At 50.1% G+C, this 23,825-nt stretch overlaps 1 protein-coding gene across 1 annotated transcript in view; it reads right to left on the bottom strand.

The window, feature by feature from the left end:
- Nucleotides 1-23,825, bottom strand: part of SORBS1 (sorbin and SH3 domain containing 1) — a 224,912-nt gene that overhangs the window by 90,810 nt on the left and 110,277 nt on the right. The window contains exons 3-7 of the mRNA XM_040992413.1: nt 18,469-18,523; nt 14,197-14,265; nt 9,245-9,373; nt 2,876-2,902; nt 2,645-2,757 (exon numbers count right to left, since the gene is read on the bottom strand). Coding sequence (XP_040848347.1) covers nt 2,645-2,757; nt 2,876-2,902; nt 9,245-9,373; nt 14,197-14,265; nt 18,469-18,478 — 348 coding nt within the window. The 5' untranslated portion in view covers nt 18,479-18,523. The remainder of the gene's footprint in view (nt 1-2,644; nt 2,758-2,875; nt 2,903-9,244; nt 9,374-14,196; nt 14,266-18,468; nt 18,524-23,825) is intronic.

Here is a 23,825-nt window from a genome sequence, read left to right as displayed (position 1 = left end):
GCTTCCTGAAAAGTTTTGGTTATGCTTCTGGGTTACACAGCTCCAGGACCTCCCAATCCCTTACTTCCCCTGGGGACTCTCACGACGATGGTGATGTCAGAGGGGACAGCCTTGGCTCCGAACTACAGGGACAGGCTGGCTAGACAGGACCCCTATCTGGCCATGTGTTTCCCAGACACTGATTCCATCCCTAACAGGAGATATCAAGCCTCTGAAGGGTCTGGAAGCTTTCTTCAGCTGCAACCAAGCCAGGCAGGTCCCAGACCACTCTGGCCTTGCCAAGCCGGTACCTACTTACAGCTCTGGCAGTGGCTGCACAGACAAGAAACCATGATTGTGCTAGGAAGCAATTCCAAGATACAACACAAGGTCTAACAGGTCTAGAAAGTTGGATGGCTAAACTTACACTCAATGTGCAGGATAGTAGGTATTCTAGCAGCTTACCATTCTTTAAGAAAGCCTAGTAAAAAGGAGACAGAGTGACAGATAAGAAAGCATGTTAGGGCCCGGCGCGGTGGTGCAAGTGGTTAAGGTCCTCACCTTGCATGCCCGGGATCCCATGTGGGCGCCGGTTCTATCCCTGGCAGCCCCGCTTCCCTTCCAGCTCCCTGCCTGTGGCCCGGGAAGGCAGTCGAGGACGGCCCAAAGCTTTGCGACCCTGCACCCACGTGGGAGACACAGAAGAGGCTCCTGGCTTCGGATTGGCATAGCATCGGCCATTGCGCTCACTTGGGGAGTGAATCATTGGACGGAAGACCTTCCTCTCTGTCTCTCCTCTCTGTATATCTGCCTTTCCAACAAAAAAATAATAAAAATAAATCTTTAAAAAAAAAAAAAGAAAGCATGTTATTCATAGGAGCTAATGGGGGATGCTGACCTTCAAACTGCTCAGGAAGGGGCTGTGAGCTCATGATCTGAGCATCACACAGATGCTCAATGGTGAGTTATGCAAACGAATTTCACAACAGATTTCTTTACTTCATCTGCTTTTAAAATGATCTCTGAGAGGAGGTGTTTAAAAGAATTCAAAGGGTGTGTGTGTGCGCGTGCATGCGCAAGTGCCGTGTCACTTAGTGGCATGTGAAGCTACAGCTTACAATGCTGGCATCCTATATCAAAAGTGATTTGAATACCAGCTGCTCCACTTTCAATTCAGCTTCCTGGTATTATGCCTTGGAAAGCAATGAAACAGCCTAAGTGCTTGGCCCCTGGACCCACATGGAAGGTCCAGAGGGAGATCCTGGCTCCTGGCTCCTGGCTCCTGGCTTCAGGCTGGCCCAGCCCTATATGGCCCATGTGGGCATTTGTGTAATGAACCAGCAGATGGAAGATCTCTCTCTCTCTCTCCTTTCTCTGTCACTCTACCTTTCAGAGAAGTGCATAAGTTATTTTTTAAAAGGAAGTCAAAGGAGTTATGCTATCTGTTGGATTAACAGAGGAAAACAAAGTGCCTCGATACTTGGTCTGAGTTCATCAACACTGTTTTCTAGAATGGATAGAGCTGACTGTATCTCTTCCTGAAATGGGTGAAGTGTGTCCACTACAGAGGAAGGCTTTAGGGATGGGCAAACAGACAAATGACCTCCCTGTGCCTTTGTCCAGTGGAGACCACAGCTGCTGGTTCTGACCAGTTGGCCTGAATACTCGTGGCTATGCTCAGAGAGGCAAGTCACAGCAGGTGACCGGCAGGGCTTCCCTGCGCTTCCTGGCACATAACAAGCAGCTCTCAGCCTGGGAAATGGGGTCTGCACAGGAAGAAGACATCCCAGCTGACCCAGTTTCCTCTCGTGGGCCTGTGCAAACCAGGAAGAACCGGTGGCGTTTCCAGGCTCCTCCTGAGTTCTGGAAGTGCCTTCACACAAGGCAGGCATGGGGAGGTGCCCACCCAAGGAACATGTTCTGAGCAGCCCAGCTCTAGGACTGCTGCACTCCATGGGTGTAGTTCATCTGTGTAGAAGCATTCATGAGTGACCTGCATTAAAATAGGATCTGTCCTTTCACCAGAACAGCAAAGTGGCAAGGGAGGGAGAGAAGGAAAGTCAGGCAAACAGCTAGGACAGTGACAGCAAAGATGCCTGCTCCAAGCTGTATAGCTTCATGGATTTCCTCCTGCAGCATGGAGCTGAGCTAGTTGAGTTCTGTGGCACTCCCATGTCCACCCCTTCTGCCTGCTCCTGGGCTGCTGGGTTTTGTGCGCAGGTGTCATCACCTGGCCTTCGTTGGCAAGGATGCGGTCACTGCACACTGGCAATCCAGCGCCACAAAATGAATGCACCACACACAAGATGCACTTGTCAATCTTACATCCCACAGAGTTGCCAAGCTTTTAGTTCTTTCCTACTTAGGGCTACATGATTTTTCTCCTACAGACCATTTCCCATGCACCCATCAAAACTAGAAATACCAGGCTAGCTTGCAGCACCCCAGAACAGACCAGACTCATCCTTTGTCTCTGCTGCCCATGATCTCAACTTTCCCCAAAATTCTCATCCTGGTGGAGAGGCTCCAAATGCTTGAAAACCATTTCACCATCCAGCTGGGCAAGCAGGAAGTCACAAGTCTAAGCTACAAGACACAGGACCAGGTCGCACTCTTGAGCTTCTCCCCTCTACCCTCTAACACCTGCCCCTGGGCACGTGCCTACCTGGGGCTTGTCAGAAGAAAGGTTGGGGTGCACGCTTCTGAAGCCCTTGGCAGCGAGTGAAGAAGGCTGGGCGTTCCCATTGGCATCAGCGCTGGAAGACAGCCTGCACTCATCTGCAAGGTGGGAAAAGCGAAATAAAAACCTTTCACTCTATAGGAAGGCTACGGGACTCTCTCAAACCAGGGGTCCCCCGCGGAAGGCAGGCACAGGAAGAAGGCAAGCAGAACATACCTCCTGAAGGAATTTCCGGCTCCACGCCTACATGTAGTGCAGGAAGGAAGAAAATGAGAAGAAAAGGGGGAAGGGGAGACAGGAACAGTCACACTGGCAGAGATCAAGCATGAAGTGCACAGAAGGACGGAGACCCAGCAACCCGCTGTCCGACACAAAATGCCTTCGGTCACACTGGCCTGATTACCATAGGAACCCACTTGAAACCATGATGTGCTCACAGGCACTGACCTTTGCAAACACAAGGCCCACATTCACAGTCATGAAGAAACAATTGTTCCTTGACATTCTTATTTTACAGACAAAACGGCACAGAACTCTCCGCTGTCCAGTCCCAACTCACTGACTCTCAGGCCCCTCCCTCAAGCCCACTGTGCCCTCACAATGGCTGCTGCTCATTAGCAGGCTGGGCTAATTCACAGACTGCGAGAGAGGCAGAAGTGGGCAGGCGCTTCGTCCAGGAGTAGCGGTGCTGGACTAGAGAGAGAACATGACCTCAACCCAGAGGTATCTGCTGCGATAAGGATTTGTCTCCTCCTGGCCTGCTTTTCTGCTTTCCACAGAGCCCAACAGACACTTCAAAATCTAATCACCCAGTGTTCAGCACCCTCCAAGGAGCCCCGGCCCCTTCCAGCTTCCCAGCCATCATCTAGCACCTTGCAGAGTCCCCAGCTCTCATTTGAATCACTCAGCATGATGAAGAAATAGAGCACAGCTGGGAATACAGCTAGATCTCAATTCAAATCTTGGCTCCACAGTGTCTGTGACAAAGGGCAGGTCAAAAAACCTCGATTTGCCCATCTGAGAAATGGGGATAATCAAGTAGCAGGATAAACATGCCTGCCGCCTGAATGCCATTTTAAGAATTACGCAGCGCATGTATGCGCAACACTGAGATTCTGAGCAATCATTTCAATCCCACTTTTGCCAAGGCACTCTGACACCTTAAATCCACGCATGTACTAATTATCAACATGTCCTCAGCAAGGGGCTGCTCACCTTGCCTACCTCTGAGACCTATGCTGAGTTGATTCTATGCAGGTGACAGTGGCAGACAAATGTGGCATGGAAGGTGAGGAAGTGACTATCCTCCCAGATTTCTAGGTGTCACTAGGGGCTCCACTTTGGCACTGTGCTGCCTGGTTGGGGCCTTGATTCTCTCTCCTGTTGCCATGCTACAGCTATGACCTAGGTGCCTGTGCAAGGCAGACTGGATCCCGTGAGTCACAGGATGAAGTGGAAATGTTTGGCATCAAGTCCGTGCTTTAGAACACAGATCAAGAGCATGGGGGCAATTCCCCAGCGTCATGAGGCACACTGATTGCCCTCACCCACTTTATAAATAAGATATCCTTAGCAAACAACCCATTTTATCTTCTCCATCACAACTTGTTAAGCTGTTACCTTTACCTGTTGCCCCCAGAAAAGTGCTTCTTTTGGGGTCCCTTTCTTCCTATGTCATCTCACCATCCTGCCCGTTACCTTGTCTTCAGAACCTGCAAGGCTGGCAGCAGCCAGAGACATCCGTGCCTGAGTGCAACAGCTTGGACTTTTACATCTATAATCATCAATTATTAACTCCTGATTGAAGAGGCTGTCAAAATGCTACTTTCAATCAATGATACCTTAGAGCTTTAGCAGGGGAGGAGAGTGCCCGGGGAAAGTTGGCTGCCACATGGCCTTGGCATCTGCAGAGATGCCGAGAAGCGCTGGGGATTTTGTTTCATCTTTTCCTGCATTTGTTGCTTACACACAACCTTCCCCGGCCCACTGCCAGAGGCTCCAGGCGTTTTCTTGCATCTTGTTCTGGGCCATGCCCGTTTGCTGCTCAGCTCTGCCTGGGCTCTCTGGGTGATCCGAGTCAGCCCAGCGTGTTCTCGTAGAGTATTTGAGAGGAGGATCATGGGCATTCAGGGTAGGTCTGAGGGCGTTCCAGGTAGTATTTGTTTTTGTTTTCATTCATGCTGTGCAGTTGAGAATTTTACCTTACCCCCAAGGGAGGTATGGTTTGGTGCTCAGTCTGAGAACTGCCAAGCTCTAGGGATGCCTAATAGCAGCATCATGTTTACCTAGGGGCTTTGAGCCATACTCTGATGTGATTTGGGGTGGGGACTATGAGCCATCAGCAGCTCTACCTCCCAGTGGACCGCACACACAGGCTCAGTGTGTAGGCTTGAGGCCCAGGCCTCTGCCGCACATCCCCAACAAAGACTGTGGCAACCGAGGCTCAAGCAAGCTTTGCAGCTGGCAATGCACTGAGCACCTGGCCAGACGTGGATGCTGAGAAGTAACGCATCCTCATTCCACGGCGTGCACACAACGGAAGCTTGGCACCTGGCATCTTCCCAGACTCCTCTACGCACTTCTCCTCCTGGCTTATTTTAATGTTTCCTTCTTTTCTCATAAACAATAGCCATGAGAATAAGAACTTTCAATGAATTATGGGAGTCCTTTTGACTTCTAGGAGCACCTGAACCTGGAGCTGGTATCCCAAGTCAGGGTGTTCCCTTATGTGAGCCCTTCTTTCCCCCCTCTCAGACAGCCCTAATTCTCACTCAGGCAGGCATGAGGAAGGATTCTGATTTCCTGGGCATGACAGTGCCTTTATTGCTCCAATGTCCATTTTCCCATGATACCTTGTTGGTACTGCAATTTCTGGGGAACAAAAACAAGAGTCAAACCAAAGGACAAGAGCTGACTACAGATCCAAGAACCTTTATGGTCAAAGCCAACTTTGCAGTCAAGAATCAGGCAATAATGGCTGGGGCCAAACAGCACAGACTGAATGAGATGCCAAGGCTGACCGGGACCTCAGTGTCTGAGTCAGAACACAGGAAGCAATGTATCAAGCCCAGGGTCTTCACCCAACACTGGACAGGAAGCCTGGCCTCGTACCCACCACCAACTCAGCCTCCCTGCGTCCCCTGACCATAAACGTGGGTAGAGTTGCTCTGAACCAGCGTGGCCAGCGCCCAGACCTGGCCAGGCTATGTGCTCAGAAGCAGTGATGGGAGTCGGAGCAGTACTGCTTCTGGAGTTGGAGCAGTACTGTGCTCACTGCTGTTCCCCTCAGACGGTTCTGATCCAGGGTCCACATTCAGCAATGAGGTGGCTGGCCAGGGTGAGGGATCAGCTCACATCACGGACACAGAACCTAGCAGGGCTAAGCCAGAGAGTGGGCTGGGACTCCAGAACTACAGCAGTGCTCCCAGGATGCCAAGCTGGAGTGAGAGGTGGAAGTGGGGGGGGAGTGATCTCTGACCTAATGGTGTCAGAAAGTCAGGTAAGGACGGATGCTGTCATCCGTGTAAACAATGAGCAGCCTGGGACCCAAGGGGTTGGAGGTGGAGGTGCAAGCAGGGAGCAAGGGGGAGGGGAGGCAGAGGAAGCAGCTGGGGGAAAGACACAGGCCCTGGGACTGAGGGAGGGAGGGAGCCACCACTTGACATTATTTTGGCTTCCAGTCCAGACTGGGCACAACTGTCTGCAAACACTGCACAAATCTATGTCCACGAGGCCAGTGAAGGCCCAGGAGTTCCCAAGCCCGACTAGAGTGAGGCCGAGTCCTCACCCTAATGCCTTTCATATAAACTGAGAGAAAGATCTTCCATCTGCTGGTTTGCTCCCCAAGTGGCCACAATGGCCATAACTGAGACGATCTGATGCCAGGAGCCTGGAGCTTTTTCCAGGTCTCCCATGAGGGTGCAGGGTCCCAAGGCTTTGGGTCATTCCTCGACTGCTTTCCCAGGCCACAAGCAGGGAGCTGGATGGGAAGCAGGGCAGCCAGGATATGAGTTGGCACCTATATGGGATCCCAGTGCATGCAAGGCAAGGACTTTAACCACTAAGCTATCACGCTAGGCCTGACCCTCAATCTTAAGTCCTCCAATTTCCCCTCTAGCGCCCACGGTGAACTTCTCAATATCAGCCTTTATGCTGGGAGCTTTGTAGGAATTCAGGCCCTGATCAAAATAACATCCAAGCTACACTTAGTCCAACAGATTGAGTCTTTCCAAAGGAAATATTCTGGCTTTTATCAACTGAAAAATCAAAGGTCACAAGCACTTGGACCAGAGACCCAACCACCAGCTGACCATGCACTGCTCATCCCTGACTTTGAACTCTTAAGAGTCTCTGCCTTTATTTCCTCCAAGCGCCGGGGAAGTGAGTGTTAGCTCCTTGGTCCCTGCTCTGTGCCTTGCAATGAATACTTCTGTGTCGGTGGTAGGTTTGCTGTGCAATGAGTGAGCATAGTACAGTTTTGGGGTTCATTAGCAACTCCTCCAACCAGTGTCGGGGGTGTTCTACAGCCACAGGACAGGATGGTAGTGTGGGGGCAACAAGCTGTCTTCCAGGGTTTCCTAAGGAGGGAGTAAACCACAGTGAGAGGAAGGCACAGTCAACAGGGTGCCAGCAGATCAGAGCCCACTCCTGGATGCCCCCTCTCTGCAATCCTATTGCAGCCTGCCCTGTATTCTTGATGGGAGCTGTTGTAATTGTTTCCTCTACTCAAACCCACCTTGCTCCTGTCTCCCCAAACAACCCTAGTGAGTGATTCTGACTTTGTTCCCAGTCACTGGGATTCCAACACACCAGGTTAATTTCCAACTTCCCGAGTTCATGGAACCAGAAGTACTTCGTGTGGGTTTCAAAGACACCATGACTTAATTCACAGTCAAAAGCCAATACAGTGGACCACTAGCCCATGCCAAACTCTCGCATTGCTACAAATTGTCTTTTGCCTTCATCAATCACTCACAATTATTCTCTCTTCTACCTCCACATTTCTCACAATTCCCAGTGACTTTCTTGGCACCTAGAACACAGGTATGCTGAATAAACACATGCTCATGTTAATTGGATGATCTCAACTTGCCAAGAATAATAAGACTGATTTATAGTAAGGTATGAATGACAGATAACTACCCCTTAATTCTTCAGAGTATTTGCATTTTAAATAATGGTGTGATGCTTGAAGAAGGACATTTTGCATCATATGAACACCTATCAAATAAATCCGATTAAAAAAAAAGAAAAGATTTAGGGTCTGGCACAATAGCCTAGTGGTTAAAATCCTCGCCTTGCATGCACTGGGATCCCATATGGGCACCGGTTCGTGTTCCACCTGTTCCGCTTCCCATCCAGCTCCCTGCCTGTGGCCTAGGAAAGCAGTCGAGGATGGCCGAAAGCCTTGGGACCCTGCACCCGCGTGGGAGATCCAGAAAAGGCTCCAGACTCTTGGCTTTGGATCAGCTCTGACCGTTGTTGCAGCCACTTGGGGAGTAAACCAGAAGATGGAAAATCTTTGTCTCTCCTTCTCTCTGTAAATCTACCTTTCCAATATAAATAAATAAATCTTAAGGGGGGGAAAAAAGATTCAGCTTCCTTAGAGTTCCACAAATCCACTCACAGCACTACCACTGTGTTGTACCCCAGCCACAGTGGTTGTAATGCCATACTGCAATCACTAGAGGGCGTTCAATGCTACGTCTCCACCACTTTCTTTGATCAATACCAGAGAAAGGCATCACTGGGTTACTACAGGGGATGCAAAGTGTGGCCTTTCTCTTTGGATCTCTCCTTGGGAGTCTGTCATCCCAACTGTCCTCCTGCCTGGGAGCTGGATCTTCTCAGGCTTGAGAAGCTCAGCCTTGGAAAGAATAAATTTTGTGTTCTCTTTTTGCCCTCAATTTTCCTGGAGGAGAAGGGTAGCAAACGGTGAAGGCTCAGGACGAGATGAATAAGAAGTTGCTCTGACAAGTCTAGTGCAGTGGGCCATTCAGGCCTTCCTGGAGGTCAGTGACAAGCAAAGCCTCCACCACAGCAACGTTCCCAGGAGGGAGCTTGCACTCCAGCCCAGGCCTCGTCCCCAGGCATGCACCTGCCTCACTATTTGCTCCAGGCAGCTAGAACAGGAAGAAGGTGTCACCAGGATGCCAGACCTGGACCACCTGCAGCCGGTACACTTCCTCCTAGACAACCCAGCACTCAGCTGTACCAACAGTTTGCCTGACCTACTCTTTCTTCTCCGGCCCTCAGTCCCAGTTTCCCCCCTTCATTTCCTTCACCCCCTGCAGCAGGAGCCCTCAAATGTGGTCCCTGGGCCAGCAGCACCGCTCACTCCCTGAGCATCCACACGAAGGTGGACTACTCGGCACAGGCTCTTGTCACAGGGTTATCGGCCCAGCCAAAGCTGAAAGGAAGAGGTGACAACTGCCTTTGAGTCTCAGGCTCCAACCACCACCCATGACGAGAGTGACTAGATGCTGACGGTCCCAGGAGGCAGCAAATGAATGCATGTCTCCTGGAGAAGCAGCGAGTGGATTCCCCTCCCTTCCTCTGACGCCCCAGGCTCAGGAGTAGGCACACCTGGCTGGCTTTCATGTCGTGGGGTTTCTTGAGGGCTCACGGGACCGCTGCTCAGGACTTCCCTGCTGGAAGAAGAGGCCCGGAGAGTGACGGCTCCCTTCCCGGTGCAGATTTTTGTAGGATCCATTTCTGAAAAGACAAAACCCAAAAGACAAGGCTGAATCCAAAACACCCCCAAGGACTGAACAACTAAGTCGGTACTGACCAGGCAATGAGATGAACCTGGTCACAGCCCCACCGTCTTCGGATGCTGTAGCTAGGGTAAATTAATTGGCAGGCGGTGGAGGAGGACAAAGCCACGCTTACAGAGGTTGACCAGGCACCATGGGGTTAGGGGGAAACAGAGGCAGTGGCGAGTTCTGGGGAGATGTAGGAGGCACAAAATGAGCTACAAGCATCTCAGCAGGAAGGCAGGGTTCTTTCTTCTAGTACACGAAATTTAGATTGGTAAGCAGACTGCTGGCCAATTAGTTAAGCATGGTTTAAGAAGGGGCTTCCTCCAGAAGATTCCTCAAGCTTCCAGATCATCCTTCTCATTGGAGAGCAAGTTGGCCACACAGGGAGTCGGGCAGATGCTCCCCTACAGCGAACAGTCTCCTTGTGTGTGTGTGGCAGGTCAGGTCCCCCGAGAGACGAAGACGCAGATGGCAACAGCGCTGGGGGTCTGTGGGTGTGGGCCTCATCTTGCAAGTGCAATGAAGGAAATTCACAGCAACAAAAACCACGAGAACAGTTCAGCCTCAATGAACGGTCTCCCTCGTATAGCAGCCGAGTCATCATGCAGTCCCAATCCTCCTAGCAGAGCCTCAGCATCAGGGGAGAATTAGAGAGTCTGGCAGACTCTTCCTCCTAGGGCAACATGGTTGAGGTGCCCCATGGATGCCTGGCACCCCAGGGCCAAACCCTGCATGACCCTTTGTTTTTCCCCCACGGACACGCGACCGTGATGTCATTTACGGGTTAGCCACACTTAGAAATGACCGGTAACTACTAAAATTAGAACAGCATGTCTGTATACTGCATTGCAAGTTATTTAAAACATATGGACTGCTTATTACTAGACTCTTCCATTTTATACTTTTCAGATCATGATTGAGCACAGATGACTGAAAGTAAAACTGACTCTGGAGGGTCTATTCTAAGCTTTGCAAGAGCTAGAGGACATGGAGCTGTGGCACAGCATGTGAAGTCACTACCTGCAATGCCGGCATCCCGTACATGTAATGGTTCAAGCCCTGGCTGTCCAACTTCCCATTCAACTTCCTGCTAACATGCCTGGAAAAGCAGCGACAGATGACCCGGGAGCTTGGGTCCCTGCCACGCAGGTAGGAGACCAGGATGACGTTTTAGACACCTTATTTCAGTCCAATCTAGCCACTTGCTCTGTGTAACTCTGCCTTTAAAGTTAAAAACGAAGATCTAGAAGCCCATCCTCCAGGAAACCCAGCAATGGGGACTCGGTGCAGACCATGTAGTTCAAGCAGGCACAAACGCTGAAGCTTTCTATATGTGCAGCTGAGCTAAGCAGAACTTCAATTTTTTTTTTCTAAATGTCCATAACGTGGATCCTTAACCAGAAATGGTCACAAATTCGATTACAGGTTAAAGTTCAGGGCGCCCATCTGGGCAGAACGTGGGCTCCAACATCCAACTGACTCCTGGGTTGGGGGAGAGAGAAGCGGTCTCGTTCCTCCTGGCTTTCCACCCTGGGAGCTCCATTTCCATCCCTCATTAATGTGGCAGGAGAGACCAGATCTGCTCTGTCGGTGCCTCTTCTGCCAAGAGCAAAGCCTGCAACCCAAAGCCTGTGGCAGAGCACACAGAGGTCTGGTTGCACCTGACCCCTCAAAGGCTCCCATCCTCTCAAAGGCTCAGTGACCAACATTGCAAAACTACAGGGCAAAACCGCCCCCCAAGGCTGAGGGCAGCCTGGCCAATGCAGCCCAGCCCTCATGTGTCCGTTTCCGCACAGAAGGCTGCTGACATCCGAAACACAATCCTTACCCTTGCTGCAGAGCAGGGGCAGGAGGCGACTGCAGGTGAGGCAGCAAGAGGGAGGGCCTGTGTGGGGCAGCCCAGGCAGCGACCTCCCACTCAGAGGTCCCAGGAGGCTGGGGAGTTCTCAGGGAGACTGGAACAGACCCAAATACTGGGAGTTGCCAATCTTGAAGGGGAGCCCAGGAATTCCAGGCACCCCAGAGTGAAGGGAATCTGGAATAACCCTTCTCCTGGAGGAGAGATGGACAAGGTGCCCTGTCCTTAGTTCTTTCCCATGCTCACCGGCTCCCAGAAAAACAAACACACACATTCACACATGCACGCACAAACACACTCCACACACATACGCACACTCACACAGTCATGCATGGAGAGAAGGAACCGAGCAAGTAAAGGGTATGCCTCCTAAACATGCAAGGCGCGTAAGCCTCCAAGTTATTAGTTAGAAGGAGGGGCGGGGGAAGACCATGCGTGAGCTGCCGTGAACCAAGAGCAGCCCCCACCCACCGGGCAAGATACCTGCAGGCAGTGCCAGGCCTGAAGCACTTTTCACTGTCTTCACGGGAATGATTTTAACAGCGGAGACAGAGCGTGCACGGAAAGGGTCAGCAGTTGCTGGAAACACAAAAGGGTAAATGGTGCCTCCAGAAAGAACATTTGGGAAACACTCAGGCAGTTGAGGAACTGGGCAGGAACAATGGGAGGAAGTTGCCTCCATGAAAAGAACAATGCAAAGAGCAGTAGAGGCAGTAATTAAAAATAACCCGCTTTCCCTCTTCAGGCTTCGGGGCCAAGACAGCAGAACTCTCCCTCCAACCAGCCCCCAACCCCACCCGATCAATGCTCTTCGCTGCCTCCTGCCACACTAGGCATTTGCCAAGGCTCAGGACAAAGAGATCTTCAGTGACGCAGATGGTCCGGACAGTGGAGGATGGGGACAGCAGTCAGGGCCCAAGGAAGCCCCTTGGGAGAAAGCTGGAGCATCTGCACCTGGGCAGGACTCCGAGGAGGATGGCTAAGGCCCAAGGGCTCTACACAAGCAGAAAAGCAAAGGAACCAGTTTATGGGTTACTAGGTCCCTACACCTTCACAGCTGCAGCCCCAAACCACAGCTCCTAGGACCTTGTGCCCACTTTGACAGTCACAGGCCTCTGGCCCATGCAAATCAGAACTCCATCTGCTGTGTGGCAGATGGCCTTGTTTCAGCCTACCCTGTACTGGCCTGGAGGTGCCAAGTGTCCAAGCGTATGCTTGAGAGTTTGGGCAGCCCCCAGGTGCCAAGCCCAGGATGATGACCCACACTGAGCCAAGGCGGAGCAGGGAGACCACCTAGAATGTGGGGGAGGCTCCAGACCCCTGGCCTGAGGGCCCGTGCTTACCTATCCGCAGGAGCCCCAGGCTCCCTGCCTGCTCAGATCCTACAATCTGCATAGTGCACACATTGCTCCTTGATGTCAGCAAGGATAGAAAGACAGGAGCCATTGTGCTGCAGTACCAAGCTCATTGTAGGGTGCAACAACACCCAGAGGCCATGCAGTCCCCAGATTCCTGGAACACTAGGTGAGGACAAAAGGACAAGAACTGGCACTGTTGAATTGGTATTGTGTTGGGGAGCCTGCCAAGTGCATGGAAGCAAGTACCTTGGCAATAGACACTTGAGCCCTGCGCTTTACCACTTCACAAGGCATATGGCGGTCACATGGCGTATGGCTGTCACCTACTCAACGACGACACCGCATGTGTTAAGACACGATCACGCTTGCCCAGCAATGTGACTTAGCAACTGATCATCAGAAGATTGGCTGCTGGGTTTTAACCATGCTCCCCATTGGTTGCTTGAACATTTTCCCTATCATATAGGCACTGCTCCTGGTATTCTCTAAGTACATCCCAGCCAAGACCATCCAGGACTCTGGGAACACTGCAGGCTCAGCTCCATAGCACAAGTAGAGCAAGGTGACCCTGCTGGGAGGCAGAAAGGACGGGATGGTGGCAGGACACCTGCTGTGGCTTCCTAACCAGCTGCCCCCTGGGAGTCTCCACTGTGTGCTGGTTCAATGGGAACACCTGATTGAATCTGACAAAAATGCAGAGGCCATGGTCTGCAAAGCATTTGGGAGAGGTTTGACTTAAACACCTTGCACCTGGGTTTTCCAATCTTCCTCTTAGAAAACGTTGCTCTGAATGAGCATTTCTAGGCTTGCCAGAACCCAGGAGCTGCAGTGGGAATAACTGCAGCAGATGGTGTCATTGGTGAGAGTGCCACTCCCCACAAGGGTCACCAGAGATCTTCCCTGATGCCTGCTTGCAAGGAGCAGACCCTGGACTTGAGGCCTGCTGGAACTGGAAGCAGGGGCTACATGGAGGATGTCACCCCAACCTCCAGGGCATGCAGCTAGTGCTATGGCACAGTGGGTAAAGCTGTTGCTTGCAATATTGGCACTAGGTTGAGTCCTGCCTGCTCCACTTCCTCTCCAGATCTCTGGTAAAGGCCTGGGAAAGCAGTGGAAGTAGGCCCAAATATGTGGTACCCTGCACCCATGTGGGAGACGCAAAGAAGCTCCTGGCTTCTGCCTGGCCAGTCCCGGCTGTTAAAGCCATCTGCAGGCTGAACCAACAGATGGAAAACTTCTATCCTTGGAGGTCATCTTCTCATTTCATATCTATATCTTCTATCTTAAATGTTCTTTAAAAAACTGGAGATACAAAGGGCTGTCCCTGAAACCAAGGCCAGACATCATTTCTAACAACCGGGCCCTGCTCAGAGCCAGGACAGTGGAAAGCCCACCATCCTGGAGGAGAAGCATCCGGGGAAAACAGCAGCCTCTGACACATGAGATGCAAGAGCGTACCCGAGGTCTCCAACCGTATGCTCATGGCCCTCCTGCCCAAGGTGCTCTGTGCCATCCAAAGCCACTCCCAGGACATGGGCCCCTGCTCCTCAGGAGCCTTACCTTTGTCTCGCCCATCACTGCCAGGTGCCAGGCCGTTCAGCATGGTCTTGGAGGCAGCCATGTCACACTCTGAAAGACAGGAAAGCCAAAGGCATGGGGTTAATGACAGCTTTCCCCATAGTTTCTGAGTGCCAGGTTGGAGGGCCCTGTCCTCACAAGCCCTGGAGTGGCTCCATCTGTTGGCTCTGTCGGGTCTCAGACAGGTCCCCTGTGGCACTACAGGAGAGTCTGCAGTTGGCAGTGTGGCTTCAACTTGTTCGAGAACAGGAAGTTGTACCGTGCCTGTAGGAATGGCTCCCTTTCTGACATTTAAAAAAAATCTGCTTAACTCTCTCAAAATGGCATTTCCTACCTGCCCAAGGCCAACTCATCCATTCAAACTCCAGCTCAGATACATCTCTGCACATCCAAGCAGTATGTCAACCAGGTCAGAAACTCAGGCTCCTGGAACCCTCCCCTCCCCGAAGGCACATCCCACTCTGTGAGAGTCACACTGCCCTTCCTTGAAGCATCCTTGGACACAGCCCAGCTCACACCTCAGGCCAGCCCTGGATCACTGCCCCAGAAATGATGAGTGTCCTCCTGCCTCCTTTCTGTCCCTTCCAGGTCCCAGCACCAGTCTACATTCTAATAGCACTTTCTGAACCCCAGCCCAATCTCTGGCCTGACAGGCAGGGCTCCAGGGGGGCAGGCAGAAGGACATGACACTTTTAAACAGAAAAAAAAATGGGTTTTCCATACATTCAGTTTCGCCTATGTGTTGAAAATTAAAATCTGGGATTTATTTTGGAAATTCAGTCATGCAGAGTATTATGTACATGGGGGAAAATATATTAGAACTTGTGCAAAGGACTTTTTTTTTTTTAAGTAAGCAGGGTGACCTATACCTTGGTATGCCTTGTTATGTTTAAATTTAACAAAATGACATTTCTGATGTCATTAAAAGGCCAAAAGTTGGGATGAGAATTTGGCTCAGCAGTAAAGACACCCGTTGGATACCTGCATCCCACACCGTATCACCAGGCCTGGGCCCAAGTCTCAACTCTACTCCCAGTTCCAGCTTTCTGCAAATGTGCACCCTGGGAGGCAGCAAACAATGGCTCAAGCTCTTGAGTTCCTCCCACTCACGTGGCAGACCTATGTGAAGGCACATCTCCCAGCTTAGCTTGGCCCAGCCCCTGCCATGGTGAGCATTTACGGAGTGAACCAGTGATCAATCTCCTAATAGCTCTCTCTTTCTCTCTTTTTCAAATAAATAAATAAGCAACCAACCAACCAAGTAACAAGTAAGTCCCCTTGGCCACCAGCTACCTAGCAGGCAAAGCCTAAGCAACCAACTCCAGATTCAAGGCTCTTTCACCACCAGTCCCAACCTGTCTCCTGGCCCTCCCTGCTCACCATCTTCCTCCCCAACCAGGATAAACATTTTGGTCTCCTGAATTGTTACAGACACAAGTACGTCCAAAAGTATACAGGAATGGGATTAAAAGACACATTCATCTTGGTACAAAAAATTTTGAGGGAACAAACTCATAAAACAACAAACAAACAAAAAACTCAAGCACAGATTCCAAAATTTGTTACACCAAAATAAAACATACCTTTTAATGCCATTTCCCATGCATTTTGGAAATACCTTCATATTCTATTTCTACATATACTGGGCCTAGAGCCCAGTAACTCGGCTTCCTGAGATAAAGTTACTGGGCCAGGGCTCTTTCTCATGTTCTCACAGGGCTGGCTGTCTTCTGGAAACAACACCTGCACCTGACCCCAGCAGGGCGCTGCTCCTCCCCACCCGGTGGCCTGGACCTTCCTGGCCCTGCCAGCTGCATCCTCTTCATGACTAGCCTCCACTGACAGACAAAGGCCCCTCCTTCCAGGTGTCAAGTCTCCCTTGAGTCCTCATTTCTGGGATGGGTGGAAGGAACGTGCTGGCAGGAAAGCCAGAATTCCAAGTAAAAGAAACATCCCAAGTTCCCGGCCCCTGGTTCCTTCTCTTTCCAGCCCTTCCTTGCCCACCTGCCCTGGTACCTCCTGGTCAGCTTCTTTCTGGACTGCTAGGCCCCTTCATCCAGGCTTCCCCAAGTCCAAGCACAGCAGCTCCCGAGGCACCACCAGGTCCAGTCCCAAATTTTCACTTTTCCCTTTTCTCTACATAACAATTACACTAAAAGGCATTTGAAAAGTGTTCAAAAATCAATCACGTCATCAGCTCAAACTCAAACCTCTGCAGCCATGTACTGGAGTCCAACAGCTCTGTCTGTCTGCAAACCACGACACTCCAGTGGGCTGACCCCATGAGTCCCTTGGGGCTCAGTGTTCCCATCTGCAGAGGTGGGCAATCCACGCCTACCTTTGGAGGGTTGCCCCGACAACGCAATGAGCTCATGCAGATAAAGCGCTTCCCTTGGTGGACTGACAGTCCTGCCCACACTTGCAATAAAAAAGAACATGGCATTTTCATGCTGCACTTTCCAAAGAGTGAAACAAGCACTAACTTCCTAATATCATTTTAATAGTGGAAACAATATTATATCAAGTAAATACACGTAATTTATTCATTATTCACCTTTACGGAGATGTTACATTTTTGTTTTTAATAAAGATTCTATTCAGTTTCATAGATGTTAAGCAATGAAGGTTAATTTTATATGATTTTTAAAAAAATATTTAAGAGGACAAAGAGAGAGCTCCCATCCATGGATTTACTCCCCAAATGCCTACAAAGGCTGCAGCTAGAAGCCGGGAGCAGGTACCCAACCCAGTCCCCTGCGTGGGCGCTGGAACCAAATGAGCCATCGCTGCTGCCTCCAGGGTCCACACCAGCAGGAAGCTGGGAACTGACCCCATGCTCTGAGGGCGAAGAAGTCGGTGTCCTCACAGCTAGGCCAAATGCCTGCCCTGGGAGTGAAATTCTGTATCCCCCTTATTAAGACAGAAGACATCACACCTGGAATTATGGGGTCAAGGGTCCAGAATTTTTGGAATCACTGTAGGCATCGAGTTCCCAACGGAGAGAAAGAACTGGAGAGAGCTCTCAGGCTAATCCATGCCCTCCTCCTCCTTCCAGCTTCTCCTGACCTTGTATTAACCCACAGGAGCAGCAGTGCCAGTTTACACTGACTAACCCTGATGTGGGCAAAGCAAGACCTTTGCTTTGGGGTCAGGGTTCAGAGCTTTAAAAGATTTGCTTCACAACATCTCAATGGAACACTGCTTTTAAAAAACTTGTCTTAAATGGAGGAGAAGGGTCCACCACAGGCCCAAGGCCACAGTCAAAAACAAGAGTGAGGTCTGTATATGCAGGGAGCTCTATCCTACCAGCCTTCCAGGTCCTAAATGCACACAGTTCTTCACAGCTCAGGAGGCAACTAAAAGAGCACTGCATATAATATCAACAAGACTTGCTTTTAAACAATATACACAACAAGTGCAGGCTCAGGATTCAAATGGTCAGCCCTCAGTCCCACCCTGATGTACCTGCAGTTCTCATGGGACTCCAGGGGATGCCCCACAGCTAAAGTAGATCTTCACATCTGGGTGCAAACTTGTCTGCCTCTAGTTCTGGCTGGAATGCTGACCGCACTCAACTGCGCAATGAACAGGGAGCTGCTCCCTTCTCTGCTCGGCCCACACTCTCCACCCTAGTCCCAAAGTCAATATACTCAAAACTGGTCATTTGCTCAGATCTGAATTCTTAAATGCCAAACACATGGCAGAGGGCTGGGCAAATCACTCTGCCAGCCTGACTGGAAAAAAAAAACCATGTTAGTTTGTACCTGGGGGGAATTCCTATCACTCTGAATGTCTGTGCTGTAACTCTGATAAAAACATTACTGAGGGGCAGGCGTTCGGCACCATGGATAAGGCAGCAGACAAAGGACCTCTTTTGAGTCTGCCCTCTCCACTTGCAATCCAGCTCCCTGCTAATGCACATTATTGGAGGCAACCGATGATGGCCAGTGCTTCACACTTGCCACCCATGTGGGAGTACTGGGCTCAGGCCTTCTCCCTGGCTAACCTCACTGTTGAACAATTGAACCAGAAGATAGCATGTCTCTGTCTCAGCCAATTGTAACAGTGAAGTGAAAGGTGACGGTGAAGATCCAAGACTGGGTGCATGTAAAGTGTGTTGCCCATACAGGCCACTCCAAAACTCGATTACACTAAAGCTTGGGCACTCACCCAGACTTCAAAACATAAGAGGTAAAATGGTGCTGAGGCCTGGATTCATTGGTTTAAACAGAGCAAGGCTTTAGAGCAACTCACCCGAGCTCATGGTGGGGGCAGGACGCGTCTTCCACAACCAGGACCCTGGGCAACTCTGCAGAGACACAAACGGCACACGATGGCAAGGATGAGTGGCAGGTTTCAGGGACATCCCTGCAGTCAGTACTGGCAAACACCCACATATGCAACCTTTGATCTCATGGAGCTGAAGCAAGGTTGCTGCACCAGGCTTCCAGCTCACAGAGGGCCAAGTGCCCTCATAACTGTGGGCACCCTACCCTACTCAGCCTCAGCTGTGTCCGGCTGCTATGTTGCTTTAGACACACCCTAAAGCTCTGCCAGCTCCAACACTCCATGATAAAGCTCAAGCTACTGAGAGCATGTGGCCTGGCAAAAGTGTAAAGAAAAGGGGAAACACACGTTTTCTTTTAAAAATCACCCCACGGATCACCAGGAGTCACTGATATCAAGGCTCTGATAGAGCTTAGCAGATGCAGGGAGGTGCTCCAAATGCTTGAAAAATTCACTCGCCCCTCACTGTCACCCTGTGATGTAAGCACTGGTATCATGTCGGTCACACAGAGCTGGGGCCGTTCACCTGGACCAGCTCCTGGGCACAGCCCTCCACAGCCTGCAGGGGGACCTGACTGTTTGCTTGCCCTGTGGACTGTCCTTGCAGCTGTCAGACTAGAATGCGTGAGGCAAAAAGGAAGTAAGTCTGAGTCCCTCTCTGTTCCTCCATCAGCAGTGATGACTTCATCACTATTAACTTCCCCAGAGTCCATCCGAGATGTCCCCCTGCACCTGCCCTCCATGCTGTGGAAACAATACTTCTTAATACTCACAAGCCCCCCATGGCCGTGTGTCTGCCAAATCTCAGTGTTAGGACACCTCGACGTGGTGCTCCTCCAGCGGCAAAAACGCTGTTGTGATACCATCCACGATTCTTATCTAACGGAGTTCTTGTGATCAGTAACATTATAGGAAGGTTTTCGTACTCATTTTTTAAAAAGATTTATTTATTTTTATTGGAAAGGCAGACATACAGAGAGGAGGAGAGACAGAGAGGAAGATCTTCCGTCTGTTGACTCACCCCCCTAGCGACTGCAACAGCTGGAACTGAGCCAATTCGAAGTCAGGAGCCAGGAACTTCTTCCAGGTCTCCCACACGGGTGCAGTGTCCCAAGGCTTTGGGCCGTCCTCGACTGCATTCCCAGGCCACAACCAGGAAGCTGGATGGAAAGTGGGGCCGCTGGGATTAGAATCGGCACCCATATGGGATCCCGGCGCGTTCAAAGCGAGAATTTTAGCTGCTAGGCCACAATGCCGGGCCCCTTCTTACTCATTTTTTTAAAATATAATTAAAGACATCTTTCTGATTCCATTGAGAACTGATCCTCACAGAAGTTATTTTTACTCCTTTACAGTTCTTTCTAACCTTTAGATACAGAAATAGCATTTAGGTAGTTATAATGTCTGGACCACTCTGAGTTCTAATTTTTAAATTAAATATTTCATAAACATTTTCCTCGATTTCTACCCAGTTAGCATATCCATCATTGTAAAGGCTGCATAATATTTTGTTGTTACAGCATTCCATAATCCTGTTTCTGATTCCCTCTGTATAGCTTGCTTCATCTAAATTTAAAAAGTAAGTACAAGGGCCTGACGCAGTAGCCTAGTGACTAAAGTCCTCACTTTGCACACGTTGGAATCCCATATGAGTGCCGGTTTGTGTCCCAGTGGCCCCGCTTCCCATCCAGTTCCGTTTGCAGCCTTGGAAAACAGTCGAGGATGGTCCAAAGGGTATCTGGAGGAAGCTCCTGGCTCCAGATGGGCTCAGCTCTGGCCGCTGTGGCTGCTTGGAGAGTTAATCAGTAAGCCCAAGATCTTCCTCCTGCTCTGTGTGTATCTAATTTGCCAATAAAAATAAATAAATCCTTTTTAAAAAAGTACAAATTACACAGCATCCTTAGGCTAGGGAAGAAATGAATGGAAATGTCTGATGGACCAAACCCAAAAGCTCCCTCAACTCACCCACAATGAGCGCTCATTGTTATAAAGTGGTAGCCCTTTAAATATTTCATAGTTTTCCGTATAGAAACTACCAACTTTGCATGGCCAGCCCCACTATTACAAGCTGATCTAAAGTGGACATGCTCAAGGGTAATATTCAAAATATTTTATATCATCTCATCACAAATGTTTACAAAGAGAGTAGACGCCAGTCCCAGCACTCTCGTTGGGCACCTACTCGTGGTCAATGCTAACCACTCACTGGTCCAGTGGTGACGAGAGAGAAGGAAATAGATCATGGCAGAGTGAGACCATCCAGCACAACCTCGGGACCAGAGGTGACTGTGGCAATGCACTGGTGAGCACCAGTATGGCATACAAGGTCAACAATCTGGGCCAACAGGGACCTGTGGCATGCTCACACTTGGTAACTGAGTTTCCAGCAGGTGACATGAAGAAACAGGGGACAGCTCAAAAGAAAACGCAAACCTCAGCCTAAGCAGTTGAGCCAAAGGCAGCACCCAATGTTTGGTCCTAAACAATGGCAGCAGCAGCAGAGGCATCCTGTCTAGGTGATTCTAGAATCTGATTCTGGCACTTATTTCCACCACTCGGCCTCCTTAAATCTCTGCCCTGGCCCTGGGTGCAGTCTAGCATTCCATGAACTCTGTGAACTGCCTGTGATCTTGCTAATAAATCCCCTGTGGACATCAGATCACTGAGGGTAGGTTCTGACAAGTCCAAGAGGAGGGGCAAGTCCCAAAGTTTCCTTGGAAGAGGAGCGCCCTTACACTTGTCTCCTGAAAGCCGGCCTGATGTGAAACCCAGTGTCTCAGCTGCGGTACTGTCTCTACAATCTGGAGGGCTCAGGGCCTGGGCAGCAAGGCCAAGTCCTAAAGCTGTTTGCATTAAGCCTAACAGAAAAATGCTGAAAGCTTACATCATCATGTAGCTTACTGAGGGACAGTCAGATGGAGAACTTCAGAGTTTATTTTAAATTAAAACCTCTGATACTTAATATTTACTTAGCAACTGAACTGCAGAGAGTTTGATTTGATAGGGCCCATGACAGCATATCTTTGGAATGTCCCTTTCTAGTCCCCTCCAAAAGAGTCACACATTTTTGGGTGAAAGCCTAAAGGATGAACAGAGTCATTCTGCAGCAAAGCCAGACTACTGCAAGTGGGAACTGTAATAGACTGTGGGAACCAGTAAGATGTCCCAGCTTGGGTGGTGGGCTCGGGTCAGGCTGCCATTCCAGGCCCTGGGCTGCCAGGACCTACCATGCTTGGCCAAGGCCCCATGGCTCCACATTCCATTCACAGAACAAGATGCGCCAGAGCTGAGAATGTACCTGGGTAACGCGTGACACTGTATGATCCTGCCCTAATTCCACAGCCTTGTGCTTCTGAGGCCAGTTTTGATAACACAGAGAGAATAATTACCAAAAGGCAAAAGTTGTACTCATGCTGCCAGCTTTTTAAAGGGATAAAATGACCAAACACGAGTTGTTCATGGGGGAAGAAGTCTCATCTACAGACAGTTGTGGAACTGCAGAACGCAGGAGAAATGGAATCTGCCCACAAAAGTAAATTGAGGGTCCACGAAAGGTTCTTGGGTTTTTTAGCTGTTTTGTTTTTGCTTTGAAAGGCACTAGCAAAGAGACAGAGAAAGGCAAGACCATCATCTATTGGTTCACTTGCTAAAGGGTACTATAACCTGGGCTAAAGCCAAGAGCCTCAAACTCCACCTGGGTTTCCCACACGGGTAGCAGCAGGAACCCAAGCGTGCAGGCCAACTTCCACTACTTTCCCAGGTGCATTAGCAGGGAGCTGGATCAGAAGCAGAACAGATGAAACTCTGATATGGGAGGCTGGTGTTCAAACACTGGCCTCCAAAGGTCCTTGCAAGACACCGAGCCTTTCATTATAAACATCTCCAGCTTCTCCCATGCAGTATGATATTTTGCCTCCCCCCTGCACCCAGCTCCAGTTCATACTTCTTAGAAGGGAAGAACCGTGCCATCCTCTGCTCTGAGCCAACAGCAGGTACTCAGTCTTGGCCTCAGCCCTTATCTCTATTTAGCCTTCAGAACTTTTCAAGTCCTACCTTCAAAATAACCCAGACCCTCCTTAACTCCACTGTGGCCATTTAAAAGAAGCCTGGCTCTGCACTCAGACAAATCCCTGGTTCCACAGTAGCTTTGAAATCCAATCTGGGGCTTGATTTCATACATTTGCAGTGACTTCCAGCGGCTGGGAAAGAGTTGAGAAAGCTCGTGGAGCCTCAGAATAAACACTTGGCCTTATTTCTGTTTCTAGCTGATCCATGAGCAAAGCCATGTTTCTCTAGTTTTTTTGACAGCTCCTTCTCAATCTCTATTAATGTCCTTTCTCTTCAAATGCACTCTCTACATTATTGGAGATGGCTCAGAAGGCGCTTTGGAAAGCCAGAAAGGATAAACATCAAGTCCCTGACACTTCCTTTCAAGGGGGAGAAACTAGGATAAACTTGACCCTGCCATCAACTGAGCCTGGAATCCCATGACACGGCTGGGGGCTCAGAACACAACAAGCCCAAGTGTCTGTGAACAGACCGATGTTTCTGGAGCGTGAGCCAGAGGAAAATGCATCAGAATATCCAGCCCCCACATCCTGCCTTGCCTCCTGGAGTCCCTCCAATTTGGTTTCCGTTCTAACCAATTATCTGAAATGGCCTTCAGAAAGGTTTCCAGTGCACACACATGGCCAAGTCCAATGGTTTCTGGGCTGGCCAGGGCCTTACTGATCTTTCCACTGCAGTGAAGACAGTTAACTCCTTCCTCTTCCCCACAAAAAGCTTTAGGCTCTGATTTCTTGGGATTTACATTGGGTCCTAGGCACCCGCTCCCCCTTCCAGCCCAGTTGTCCTAGGAGTTCAAGGGTCATGAGCAGGCTTAGCACCTTGCAGGGTTCAGCAGCAGCACTATAGCTGGAGGGTCTGTGTGGGCCTTGCGGCCCCCTTTCATGGTTTTCTAACTCTTGGGAGGAGGCTGCAGGAATCCCACAGGCACTGTGAAGACCCCACCTGTTACCTCAACCAGGGCTTCTATGCCTTATTCAACTTCCCCCTTTAACATTTCTTTCCCTTTCTTTGAATGACTGCATTCTGTGGCTACCAAAAAAAAAAAAAAAAAAAAAATCACAAACCAGAAACCTAATCTACTCCTTTGAGATTTTAAGATTCAGGAAAGTCTTCCTTTTTAAACAAGCCCTGCCTGTGATGCCTCCTACTGATCTCCACACCCATCCTCCCTGAGCTGACCTTCTTCAGGACACCTTCAGCCTCCACGGCCCTGCAACAGACACTGTATTCCAGGTGAGAATCAGCCCCTCTCCGTC

The sequence above is a fragment of the Ochotona curzoniae genome, unplaced genomic scaffold (genome assembly GCF_017591425.1).
Source record: "Ochotona curzoniae isolate NIBS_2020 unplaced genomic scaffold, NIBS_Ocur_1.0 contig_66, whole genome shotgun sequence".
Classification (NCBI taxonomy): domain Eukaryota; kingdom Metazoa; phylum Chordata; class Mammalia; order Lagomorpha; family Ochotonidae; genus Ochotona; species Ochotona curzoniae.
The sequence above is the reverse complement of the archived record's forward strand: the minus strand, read 5'-3'. Positions and strand labels throughout refer to the sequence as shown.